Here is a 13,683-nt window from a genome sequence, read left to right on the forward strand (position 1 = left end):
GTAGCAGCAAAAGACCTGCAGAAATTTCCAGAACTTGCTAAAGTCTCTGTTCATGTGTCCACTATAAGAAAAACACTGAACAAGAATGGTGTTCATGGAAGGACACCACGGAAGAAACTACTGCTCTCCAAAAAAACATTGCTGCAGGTCTTAAGTTTGCAAAAGACCACCTGGATGTTCTACAATGCTTCTGGGACAATGTTCTGTGGACAGATTATACAAAAGTTGAACTTTTTGGCAGAAATGCACACTTCTATGTTTAGAGGAAAAAGGATACTGCACACCAACACCAAAACCACATCCCAAGTGTGAAGCATGGTGGAAGGAGCATCATGGCTTGGAGCTGCTTTGCTGCCTCAGGGCCTGGGCAGCTTGCATTCATTGAAGGAACAATGAATTCAAAATTGTATTTAGACATTTTGCAAAGGAATGTCAAGGTAAGCCTAAAGCTTAATAGACGTTGGATAACGCAAAAGGCAGTGATCCAAAACGCATGAGCAAATCAACATAGAATGGTTTAAAAAGAAGAAAATTCATGTTTTGGAATGACCAAGTCAAAATCCTGATATTAATGCTATAGAAATGGTTATGGAAGGTCCTGAAGCAGGCAGCTTATGCAAGGAAGCCCACCAACATCCCAGAGTTGAAGCAGTTTTGTGGGCATTTGTGTTATTTATATAATTGGGTTATCTTTACCCAGTTTTAGGACGTGTGAAGATCTGATCGCATTTTAGGCCATATGCAGAAATAGAGAAAAATCTACAGGGTTCACAAACTGTGTAGCACTACTCTAGAAGATTGAGCAATTTGATAGAGCAGTGGAAATGGGGCAAATGTAACCAGGCTTCTTATCACTGAGGTTGGGTGACACTACAACTAGAGGTCATGGGTTAAATGTAAAAGGTGAAAAGTTTAAGAGGAACTTGAGGAAAAGCCATCTCTCAGAGGGTGCTTACGAGCTCGATTTCAACTGTTATCAGTAGTTTGGATAGGTACATGGATTGGTAGATGTATGGAGGGTTATGGTTCGGGTGCAGGTTGATGGGACAAGGCACTTTAAATGGTTTGGCCATTTTTCTATGACACTATAGATTGTTTCTCGTCTCTTTTAGGAAAATGAAAAGTCTCCTAGCCAAAACAGAAAAGCAAAAGATGTAACGTCTGACACTGGCAAAGGTTTAGTACCTGTTTAGATATTTTAATTTTTCACGTATGTGGTTCTGTAGTATTTACACATATGGAATAGGCATGTTTCCAGATTGTATATGGACTTTTAAAAGCTAATAAAGTATAAGAGTGCAGGGGAATTGATTTGTTTTGCCCATTTTCTTCTTATATTAATGGGTTGTGAGCCTCTTGCTGGCAGGCACAGAATAACCTGACAACACCATACTGGTTCCAACACCTGTATGTTGTGTCTCAGGTTTGATATCCAAGCCCTGGTGCAGAGTACTTGTCTCTAGGAACCAAGCTGTAGCTGAAAAGTAGATTGAACTTCTGATACTATATAAATTTTTTTTAGACATCTCATGTACAGTAACCACTTCTAGAATAACAAAGATTTTATTTATTGACTTACCGTGCTGAATAGGACCTTCTGATCCTTCAAGCCGTGCTGCCCAGCAGTCCCCAATTTAACCCTAGCCTAATACGGTACAATTTACTATGACCAATTTACCCACCCAGTACACCTTTGGACTATGGGAGGAAACCAGAGCACCCAAAGGAAACCCGCTTGGTCACAAGGAGGATGTACAAACTCCTTACAGAATTCCTTGAAGTCCCCTGCAAGAGAGAGCACAGAGTTGCCCATTTACTTGTAGTGTAATTCCATTACATTATAAATAATATCTACCGTATATGTGTAACCCAAATCATCGGCCAAGCCGATGTGAGGTTTCCTGTGAAAATATCTCGCTACTCTCTAGTTGTAAAAAATGCTTTATTTGGCATTAAACATAATCTTAACTTTCCCATATTTTGTAAGCAAACTGTTACATTGTTTGTCCTCTGTCAACGATGACTATGGCATTTTCATCTAACAGAAATAAAATTAATTTTAATTATTTGCACATTTATGGGGAAATTATACTCAGGTCCTCAGTCCTACAATGTGTAATTAATAGCAAATGTATTACACATTTGCTTTATGACCATCACAACATACTGTGTTCAATTCAAAGAACTTGACTGTAGAAATGAAATATTGAAATCTAATAAACGTGAAATTTGGTTTGAAAATTCATGAACTCTAAGAGGAATGTATTACTATCCTGCCTTTATGGTTAAAGCTCCAAAGAGGGCCTGTACTGTGCTGTAGTGTTCTATGTTCTCTGCATGCCCGATGATTAGGCTAGCATTAAATTGGGGGATTGCTGGGAGGTGTGGCCGAAGGCCCTTCTCTGCACTAAATCTTAATGAATAAATAAATTTTCATTTTCACATGTTTCATTCAGTTCATTCTCATCATACTCAAGCCTCTGATAACAGAAAATCCACTGAGTTGCCACCAACAATGAACAAATGAACTATGTAACAAATAATGTTACTGCAGTGCAACACTATGACCTGCATTTTGAGTTTATTGTACAGGATTTATTATTGGTAAATCATGCAGCTTTTGCATTTTAATATCCTTTACATTCTTCATCCTAAATAGTCCAGGATAAAAGCTTTACAAGTGATGTGGTAAATGTTTCAGTAAGACGCAGTAAGTAAGAAATTTTGTATTCACATTGTGCTATCCTTTAAATTTAACATTTCCTGTGAATGTGTTTTGTTTATAGATGGACTTGCTTATTCTGCATTACTTAGAAATGAGCTGCTTGGAGCAGGCATTGAAAAGGTGCAGGACCCTCAAACTGAAGATAGGAGGTTACAGCCTTCAACCCCTGAGAAGAAAAGCTTATTTAAGGTATGATCTCCTCATCCCATAAAACATAGGTCTGTTAACAAAATGCTCAAGAAATTCAGTAGGTTGGGCAGAGTCTGTTCACTCCCATGTACATATTCTTGAAGTAATTTCATGGCCACAAATGGAGAGATGGGCAGGCGGACAGATGGACAGAGACACGGACACCCAATAGGAATTGTATTGGCATCCTGTCCTGATGTTACCTTTGGATCCCATGAGGCTTCAGTCATTCTTTTTTCTCATTTATGTGCTGACACTTGATGAGTGTTTTGAAAATGAAGTGAATCTGCTTCCATTATTCTTCTAACCATGGAACTCCAGGTAACAGCTACCAAATCTGAAGTTGTACAGACCAATTATTTTTTTGAACATTGTATTTTTCATCTCTCCAAGTAATCCATTAAACTGCTTTTGTATGCTCCATTGGGAATTATTTTAAAAGAATTGAAATAGGATTTCACGCAGAATTCAAGCACATTTTATTGGCTTAACTCTATTATATGATTCTTTTATTTTCCAGTATTCTCTTAGCACAAAGCGTGCAAATCCTGATGATGGAAATGACATTTCTCCTTATTCCTTATCTCCTGTTAGCAATAAAAGGTAACCTAGATTTTGCGATTCTGTAGTGAGAACTCTGACATTGCAATGATTCTCTGTTTAAATGACCTTTATATTGAAGATGTGTTTTAATTGCTTTTACAGAAAATTTGCAGAAATCCTTAATTTTTCAGTTTTTGCAATGGAGCAGTAGTGATAAAACAATTCTAGACACCTTTATTTTAATCCTAGTTCAATTATAGCTAAGTATGAAAAATTAGTGAATGAAACAGCAAACTGTATCTGTGTTTTATACTAGTTTTTTTTACTGATCTATTGATTCTCCTTCAGTCTCGGATCTGGAAAGGTCTGTCAACAGATATTAATGAATACTTGAAATCACCCAGTTGTTTGGAATTTGAAACCACTTGGGTGAGCTCTTGTTAAAGATGCTGATAAGTTACTGAACACGGAGTATTAAATTGAATTCACTTTATTTCTTACATCCTTTGCATACATGAGTAAATATCTTTGTTACATCGTCTGAATGTGTAATATATAGTAATTTGTAATAAATACTATGTACAACAGGACAGTTAATATAACATAGAAATACAATTATATCAGCGTGAATTACTCAATCTGCTGGCTTGGTAGAAGAAGCTGTCCCTGAGCCCATTGGTCCTGGCTTTAATGCTGTGGTACTGTTTCCTGGATGGTAGCAGCTGGAACAGTTTGTGGTTGGGGTGACTCAGATACCCAATGATATTTCGGGCCCTTTTTATGCACCTGTCTCTGTAAATGTCCTGAGTAGTAAGAAGTTCACATCTACAGATGTGCTGGGTTGTCCACACCACTCTGCAGAGTCCTGCGATTGAGGGAAATACAGTTCCCATACCAGACAGTGATGTAGTCAGTCAGGATGCTGTCAACTGTGCCCCTGTAGAAAGTCCTTATGATTTGGGGACTCGTGCCAAACTTCAACCATCTGTTGTGCTTTTTTCACCACACAGCTGGTATGTACGTGAGATCTTCAGTGATGTGTATGCAGAGGAATTTAAAGCTGTTCACCCTCTCAACCCCAAATCCATTGATGTCAATAGAGGTTAGCCTGTCTCCATTCCTCCTGTAGTCCACAACCAGCTCCTTTGTTTTTGCAACATTGAGGGAGAGGTTGTTTTCTTGACACCAGTGTGTCAGGGTGATGACTTCTTCTCTGTAGGCTGCCTCGTTATTATTTGAATTAGGCCAATTAGTGTAATATTGTCGGCAAATTTAATTAGCAGATTGGAGCTGTGGGCGGCGATACAGTCATGCATGTACAGAGTAAAGGAGGAGGCTTAGGATACAGCCCTGAGAGACACCTGTATTGAGGGGCAGGAGTAAGGGAGCTGACTCTTACCATCTGCCGGTGATTTGATAGGAAGTCAGCTGTACAAGGCATGGTGAAGGCTGGAGTCTCTGAGCTTTTTGTCAAGCCTGGAGGGAATTATGATGTTGAATGCTGCACTGTAGTCCAAGAACAGCATTCTCACATAAGCGTTCTTCTTCTCCAGATGTGTAAGAACAGTATGTAGAACTGTGGCTAATGCTCCCGTATTCATTCCTTGTTTGAATGAGCTTATTTTCCAGTGCAAAGATTCAGAAAATTAAACCTCAATAGTACAATAAGTATTTTTAAGGCATCTGTTAGTCTTGCGGGACCATGGATCTGCGCCTGGAAAGTCTTCACTCTCCAGGGCGCAGGCCTGGGCAAGGTTGTATGGGAGACCAGCAGTTGCCCATGCTGCAAGCCTCCCCTCTCCACAACACCAATGTTGTCCAAGGGAAGGACATTAGGATCCATACAGCTTGGCACCAGTGTCGTCGCAGAGCAATGTGTGATTAAGTGCCTTGCTCAGGGACACAACACGTTCCCTTGGCTGGGGCTCGAAATCATGGCCTTCAGGTAGCTAGTCCAATGCCTTAACCACTTGGCCACGTGCCCACACTACAATAAGTATACTGTTTTGGATACTGTTGGTGGGGCGACCTACCAGGGACAACTTGCAGTGGTGGCGTCTCTGGCACTGAGACTGGACCCTCAGCTCAGAAAGGAAGGAGGGAAAAGAGGAGAGCAGTAGTGATAGGGGAATCGATAGTTAGGGGGATAGATAAGAGGTTCTGTGGAAGAGATCGAGAATCCCAGATCATCTGTTGCCTCCCTAGTGCCAGGGTCCGCAATATCTCGGGTCGAGTTCTTGGTACTGAACTGGAAAGGGATCAGTATCCTGGTGGGCAGGTTTGCTAGAGCTGTTGTAGAGGGTTTAAGCTAGTTTTGCAGGGGGGTGGGAATCAGAATGTCAGTGCAGAGATTAGGGTAGAAGGACAAGGGCATGATGCTATGTGATCTGAGTTGGTGAGGAAGGACAGGCAGGGGACAAAACATAAATGTTGCCAGTTAGAGGGGTTGAAATGTGCCTATTTCAGCGCTAGGAGTATTAGGAATAAAAGGGATGAACTTAGAGCATGGATCAGTACATGGAACTACGATGTTGTGGCCGTTACTGAAACTTGGCTGGAAGAAGGGCAGGATTGGCTGATGCATGTACTGGGGTTTAGGTGTTTTAAAAGGAATAGGATGGGAGGTAGAGAAGGTGGGGTGGGGGAGTAGCATTACTGGTCAGCGATAGTGTTACGGCTATAGAAAGGGAGGACGCTGCAGAGGGAGTGTCCACTGAGTCGGTGTGGGTGGAAGTCAGAAATAGGAAGGGATCAATCACTGTGCTGGGAGTAGTCTATAGGCCCCCGAGGAGCAGATAAGCAGGCAGATTTTAGAATGGTACAGGAAATACAGGGTCATAGTTATGGGTGATTTCAACTTCCCTCATTTTGACTGGCACCTCCTGACTGCAAGGGGGATAGATGGGGCTGAATTTGTCAGGTGTGTTCAAGAAGGATTCCTGACACAGTATGTGGACCGGCCGACGAGACGAGAGGCCATACTGGATCTAGTTCTGGGTAATGAACCTGGTCAGTTCTCGATAATGAACCTGGTAATGCTCTTGGTGGGGGAGCATTTTGGTGAGAGTGACCATAATAGATAGATAGATACACATACTTTATTGATTCCGAGGGAAATTGGTTTTCGTTACAGCTGCACCAACCAAGAACAGAGTACAAACATAGCAATACAAAACCACAAACAATCAAATAATAATATGTAAACCATGCCAGACGAAAATAAGTCCAGGACCAGCCCAATGGCCCAGGGTGTCCGACCCTCCAAGGGAGGAGCTGCAAAGTTTGATGGCCACGGGCAGGAATGACTTCCCATGATGCTCAGTGCTGCATCCCGGTGGAATGAGTCTCTGGCTGAATGTACTCCTGTGCCCAATGGTGTAAATGATGTTACACGCTGACGTCAGGTTGGTAGAGGGAGGGATGTACACAACAACCACAATTGCTTGTGAGATTTCCCTTGGCAAATAATATGGTCGGAGTCCAACGGCAAAAAGTTCAATATCTGGCTACAAACATGTTCCTTGATCGTAATATGACCAGGATTGCACCATCTGTTGTTAACCAGAACAGCAAGCCCCCCTCCTTTACACTTGCTGCTCTCAGTGCACTTCCGGTCAGCCCGAACAGTCTGGAAGCCCTTTATGGAGAAGTTTTGGTCGGGTATGTCCTCGTACAGCCACGTTTCAGTAAAACACATAACACTGCACTCCCGAAATGTTCTCTGACTCCTGGGTAGCGCCGTCAACTGGTCCATTTTATTACCCACCGAACTCCTCTTCTCCATAAGTCTCTATTGTCTCGACCCAGTCCTGTTCCCTCCCTTAGCTTCAGCGTAGCTGTGGAAAAGGATAAAAACAGACAAAATGGGAAAGTGCTTAACTGGGGAAGGGCTAACTATGAAAGGATGAGGCAGGAACTAGTGAGAGTAAATTGGAAACAGATGTTCATGGGTGAAAGCACAGAAGTAATGTGGAGGAAGTTCAGGGACCACTTGTGCTGGGTTCAGGATAGGTTTGTCCCACTGAGACAAGGAAAAAATGGTAGGAAAAGGGAACCGTGGCTGACGAAACAAGTGAGGCAACTCGTCAAGTCATCACTTTTTATTGTCATTTCGACCATAACTGCTGGTACAGTACACAGTAAAAACAGGACAACGTTTTTCGGGACCATAGTGCTACATGGAACAATACAAAAACTAACTGAACTACGTAAAACAACGCAAAAACTGCACTAGACTACAGACCTACCCAGGACTGCATAAAGTGCACAAAACAGTGCAGGCATTACAATAAATAATAAATGAGACGATAGGTACAGTAGAGGGCAGTAAGTTGGTGTCAGTCCAGGCTCTGGGTATTGAGGAGTGATGGCTTGGGGGGAAAAACTGTTACATAGTCTGGTTGTGAGAGCCCAGATACTTCGGTACCTTTTGCCAGGTGGCAGGAGGGAGAAGAGTTTGTATGAGGGGTGCGTGGGGTCCTTCATAATGCTGTTTGCTTTACGGATGGAGCGTGTGGTATAAATGTAATGGTGGGAAGAGAGACCCCAATGATCTTCTCAGCTGACCTCACTATCCGCTGCAGGGTCTTGCGATCTGAGATGGTGCAATTTCCGAACCAGGCAGTGATGTAATTGCTCAGGATGCTCTCAATACAACCTCTGTAGAATGTGGTGAGGATGGGAGATGGACTTCTCTCAACTTTCGCAGAAAGCAGAGACACTGCTGGGCTTTCTTTGCTGTGGAACTGGTGTTGAGAGACCAGGTGAGTTTCTCCGCCAGGTGAACACCAAGAAATTTGGTGCTCTTAACAATCTCTACGGAGGAGTCGTCGATGTTCAGTGGAGAGTGGTCGTTCCGTGTCCTCCTGAAGTCAACAACCATCTCTTTTGTTTTGTTTACATTCAGAGACAGGTTGTTGGCTCGGCGCCAGTCCGTTAGCTGCTGCACCTCCTCTCTGTATGCTGACTCATCGTTCTTGCTGATGAGACCCACCACGGTCGTGTCATCGGCGAACTTGATGATGTGGTTCGAGCTGTGTGTTGCAGCACAGTCATGGGTCAGCGGAGTGAACAGCAGTGGACTGAGCACACAGCCCTGGGGGGCCCCCGTGCTCAGTGTGATGGTGTTGGAGATGCTGCTTCCAATCTGGACTGACTGAGGTCTCCCAGTCAGGAAGTCTAGGATCCAGCTACAAAGGGAGGTGTTCAGGCCCAGTAGGCTCAGCTTTCCTGAGGAAATCTGCAGATGCTGGAAATTGAAGCAACACATATCAAAGTTGCTGGTGAACACAGCATGCCAGGCAGCATCTCTCGGAAGAGGTACAGTCGACATTTCGGGCCGAAACTCTTTGTCAGGGCTAACTGAAAGAGGGCCTCTCCCCCTCCCACTTTCAAACCTCTTACTAGCTCTTCTTTCAGTTAGTCCTGACGAAGGGTCTCGGCCCAAAACATCGACTGTACCTCTTCCTAGAGATGCTGCCTGGCCTGCTGCGTTCACCAGCAACTTTGATGTGTGAGGCTCAGCTTTCCAATCAGTTTCTGAGGAATGATTGTGTTGAATACTGAACTGAAGTCTATGAACAGCATTCAAACGTATGTGTCTGTTTTGTCCAGGTGGGTTAGGGCCAGGTGGAGGGTGATGGCAATGGCGTCGTCTGTTGAACGGTTGGAACGGTACGCGAACTGCAGGGGGTTCAGTGAGGGGGGCAGCAGGGTCTTGATGTGCCTCATGACGAGCCTCTTGAAACACTTCATGATGACGGATGTGAGTGCAACGGGATGGTAGTTGTTGAGGCAGGACAGTGAAGACTTCTTCGACACGGGGACAATGGAGGAGGCCTTGAAGCACGTAGGAACGACAGCGCTGCTCAGGGAGATGTTGAAGATGTCAGTGTGAATCTCTGCTAGCTAGTCTGCACATCCTCTCAGCACTCTGCCATGAGTATTGTCTGGTCCAGCAGCCTTCCGTGGGTTGACCCTGCACAGGGTTCTTCTCATATCGGCCACGGTAAGACACAGCACCTGGTCATTTGGAGGAGGGGGTGGTCTTCCTTGCTGCCACATCATTTTGCGCCTTAAAACGAGCGTAGAAGTTGTTCAACGCATCTGGGAGGGAGGCATCACCAGCACTGGCAGGTGGTGTTGTCTTGTAGTTGGTGATGTCCTGAATGCCCTTCCATATGTGCCACGTGTTGCCGCTGTCCTGGAAGTGGCTGTGGATTCGCTGGGTGTGTGCACGCTTTGCCTCTCTGATGACCCAGAACAGTTTGGCCCTCGCTGTTGTTAGGGCTGCCTTGTCGCCTGCTGTGAAGGCGGAGTCATGGGTCCTCAGCAGCGCATGCACCTCCGCGGTCATCCATGGCTTCTGGTTAGCGCGTATAGTGAGGGACTTGGAAGGAGGAAGCGTATGTTAGATATAAGAAGCAAGAGGGGCTCATGAGAAATATAGGGTAGCCAGGAAGTAGCTTAAGAAAGGATTTAGGAGAGCTCGAAGGGGGCATAAGAAGGCTTTGGCTTGTTGGATTAAGGAGTACCCCAAGGCGTTCTATGCGTATGTGAAGAACAGAAGGATGACAAGAATGAAGGTGGGGCCGCTAAAGGATAAAGAAGGCAACATGTGCCTGGAGGCGGAGGAGGTTGGGGAGGTCCTAAATGAATACTTTGTTTCAGTATTCACAAGTGAAAAGGACCTTGATCAGGGTGAAGTTGAAATAGAACAGGCCTGTGTGCTGGGCAATGCGGAGATTAAGCAAGAGGAAGTGTTGGATCATCTTAAAAACATCAAGATTGATAAGTTCCCAGGACCAGACGTGATATACCCCAGGTTGCTGTGGGAAGTGAGAGAAGAGATCGCTGGAGCAGTAGCTATGATCTTTGAATCCTCTTTGGCTACAGGGGAGGTGCTGGAGGATTGGAGAATGGCAAATGTAATTCCCTTGTTTAAAAAAGGTAATACGGAGAATCCTGGGAATTATAGACCGGTGAGTCTTAAGTCGGTGGTCTGCAAACTATTGGAAAGGATTCTTAAGGATAGGATCTACGAGCATTTGGAGAAGTATAGTCTACTCAAGGATAGTCAACATGGCTTTGTGAAGGGAAGGTCATGCCTCACAAGCCTAATTGAATTTTTTGAAGAAGTAACAAAAGAAATTGAGGGTAGGGCGGTAAATGTGGTCTACATGGATTTTAGCAAGGCATTTGACAAGGTCCCCCGTGAGAGACTCATCCAGAAAGTCATGAGGCATGGGATCAGTGGAACCTTGGCTGTTTAGATTAAACAATTGGCTTAAAGGAAGAAAGCAGGGTAGTGGTGGAAGGAAAGTATTCTGCCTGGAGGTCGGTGACTAGTGGAGTGCCGCAAGGATCTGTCCTGGGACCCCTGCTCTTTGTGAATTTTATAAATGACCTGAATGAAGAGGTGGAAGGATGGGTGAGTAAGTTTGCAGATGACGAAGATTGGAGGAGTTGTGGATGGAGCTGTAGGTTGTCGAAGGTTACAAGAGGATGTAGACAGGATGCAGAGTTGGGCAGAAAAGTGGCAGATGGAGTTCAATTCGGATAAATGTGAGGAGATGCATTTTGGAAGGACAAACCAGAAGGCTGAATACAGAGTTAGTGGCCCGTTACTTAAGAGTGTAGATGAACAGAGGGACCTTGAGGTTCAAATCCATACAGCTCTCAAGGTTGCTGCCCAGGTTGATAGGATAGTTAAGAAGGGTTATGGGATGCTAGGCTTCATTAATAGGGGGATTGAGTTGAAGAGTAGAGAGGTCATGTTGCAACTCTACAAATCTCTGGTGAGACCACACTTTAGAGTATTGTGTTCAGTTCTGGTCACCTCATTATAGGAAGGATGTGGAAGCTGTAGAGAGGGTGCAGAGGAGATTTACCAGGATGTTGCCTGGATTGGAAAACAAGTCTTAATGAGGCAAGGTTAGCAGAGCTGTGACTTTTCTCTTTGGAGTGTAGAAGGATGAGAGGGGACTTGATAGAGGTCTACAAGATTATGAGAGGCATAGCTAGGGTGGATAGCCAGTAACTGTTTCCCAGGGCACAAATAGCAAACACCAGAGGGCATATGTACAAAGTTAAGGGAGGGAAGTTTAGGGGAGACATCAAGGGTAAGTTTTTTACAGAGGGTTGTGGGTGCCTGGCATGACTTGCCAGGGATGGTGGTGGAGGCTAAAACATTAGGGGTATTTAAGAGCCTCTTGGACAGGCACATGGATGAAAGAAAAATAGAGGGTTGCGGGGTAGTGCAGGTTAGTACTTTTTTTTAAGGAATATATGGGTCGGCACAACACCGAGGGCCGAAGGGCCTGTACTGTGCTGTAGTATTCTAGTGTCTGATAACTTATCTGTGACATTGGCAACATTGTATGGATTTCTTGAGAACTCTACACTGCTCTGCTGGCATAGCTGTTTGTAAGAAGTTCGTACATTTTTCCTGTGACCATGTGGGTTTCCTCCGGCTTCCTCCTACAGTCCTAAATTGGTAGGTTAATTGGTCATTGTAAATTATCCTGTGATTATGCTAGGTTAAATTCGGGGATTACTGGGTGATCTAGCTCGAATTGCTAGAAGGGCCTATTCTACATTGTATCTCAATAAATAAGAAACAATGCCAATTTGATCATCTCCAGTCCAGGCAACAGATCATGATGTTTCTACATTTGCAGCGATGGTTGCAGTCATTAGCTTGAAAATTAACAGCAGAGAAATGGGGCAACAATACTGTTCTTCCTTTGCCCTGGGATGTATTCTCATCATATTCTTCTATAAGACATCATTCCAGGTGGCTTTAAAATCTTAAGTTCCATTAGGTAGGTTTTTAGAATTCATTTTTAATTATAAAATTAAGCAATTAATAAAAGAAAAATACAGAAATCAACTTTATCATGGAGCAGATATTATACATATATATGATTTTACATAATATACAATTTCAGTAATTTAAAACATACTTTTTTCTAATGATGTTTTTATCATTAGAAAAAAGTGTTTTAAATTACTGAAATTGTATATTATGTAAAATCATATATATGATATGTATAGTATCTGCTCCATGATAAAGTTGATTTCTGTATTTTTCTTTTATTTATCAGATAAGCATAAATAACATGAGTAATGTAGTAGCTTTTTCCTAAAATGAGTACCTTTAATCCTAGTATCACATGGCACGTACAGGAGATGATTTAACAAAAGTGACTGGTCTCTTAATTTTTATTTTTCTTTCTCAAATAGCCAAAAATTGTTGCGGTCACCAAGAAAGCCTACAAGAAAAATCTCAAAGATTCCTTTCAAAGTTCTTGATGCACCAGAACTTCAGGATGACTTTTACTTGAACCTTGTGGACTGGTCTTCCTTAAATGTATTAAGTGTTGGACTTGGCACATGTGTGTACCTCTGGAGTGCCTGTACGAGCCAGGTGAGCCTCCAGCTTCCCCTTTCTCCTTGTTCTCGTTTCAGTCTTCCACTGCAGCATTCACTTCCAGCACATGAGAATATTTAGGGTATCACATACAGAATACTGGAGAAACTCAGATCGGGCACCATCTATGGAGGGGAATAATTAGTCACTGTTTCAGGTTGAGACTCTTTATCAGGACTGGAAAAGAAGGAGGAAGATGTCAGAGTGAAAAGGTGGGCGGGGGAAGGGAAGAATGACAAGCCACAGGTGATAGGTGAAGCCATGTGGGTGGGAAAGATGAAGGACTGAAGAAGGAGGAATCTGATAATAGAGGAGAGCAGCTCAGACAGGTATAGAAACATCTAACATTTTCAAGTCAATGTTGCTTTCTCAGAAATGAACAGGTGTCCTTAAAGTTGTAGGGCGGTGGGGTGGGAAGGTTGGAAACAGAGGGAAGACTAGAGAGAATAACATAAATGTTTGGGGTAGGGTGGAGACCAAGGTTCTTGTATTTCCTTATGACGGAAAAGGAGGCCATTTGGCCCATTTGGAAGATGCATCAACGGTAATTAAATATGTGAACTTGTTCTTTCTTTTCAAATCTTTTTATTATATTATACAAAAGAAATAACACAAGTACATTGAAGTAACAACACTTACAATCTCTCAAAAAAAACATTATCTTAAAGATTGAAAAAAAAATTGTGATAACAAAAAAAACCTACTAAGCAGAAAAGTGAGGGGAAAAAAAAGAACCCATTAGGTGTACAACCCCAGAGCCATGCGTCATACAAAAAGCTTCTAAAAATAAACATCA

General features: G+C 43.2%; 1 protein-coding gene across 2 annotated transcripts in view; it reads left to right on the forward strand.

The window, feature by feature from the left end:
• Window positions 1-13,683, forward strand: part of fzr1a (fizzy/cell division cycle 20 related 1a) — a 57,278-nt gene that overhangs the window by 12,320 nt on the left and 31,275 nt on the right. For both annotated transcript variants that reach the window (XR_011883306.1, XM_072244629.1), the window contains exons 4-7: window positions 1,113-1,176; window positions 2,787-2,914; window positions 3,435-3,517; window positions 12,701-12,884. Coding sequence is in view for 1 of the 2 variants with exons in the window: in XM_072244629.1 (XP_072100730.1) it covers window positions 1,113-1,176; window positions 2,787-2,914; window positions 3,435-3,517; window positions 12,701-12,884 (459 nt within the window). In the remaining variant the exon portion in view is untranslated. The remainder of the gene's footprint in view (window positions 1-1,112; window positions 1,177-2,786; window positions 2,915-3,434; window positions 3,518-12,700; window positions 12,885-13,683) is intronic.

Source organism: Mobula birostris, chromosome 26 (genome assembly GCF_030028105.1).
Source record: "Mobula birostris isolate sMobBir1 chromosome 26, sMobBir1.hap1, whole genome shotgun sequence".
In the NCBI taxonomy this organism is placed as follows: domain Eukaryota; kingdom Metazoa; phylum Chordata; class Chondrichthyes; order Myliobatiformes; family Myliobatidae; genus Mobula; species Mobula birostris.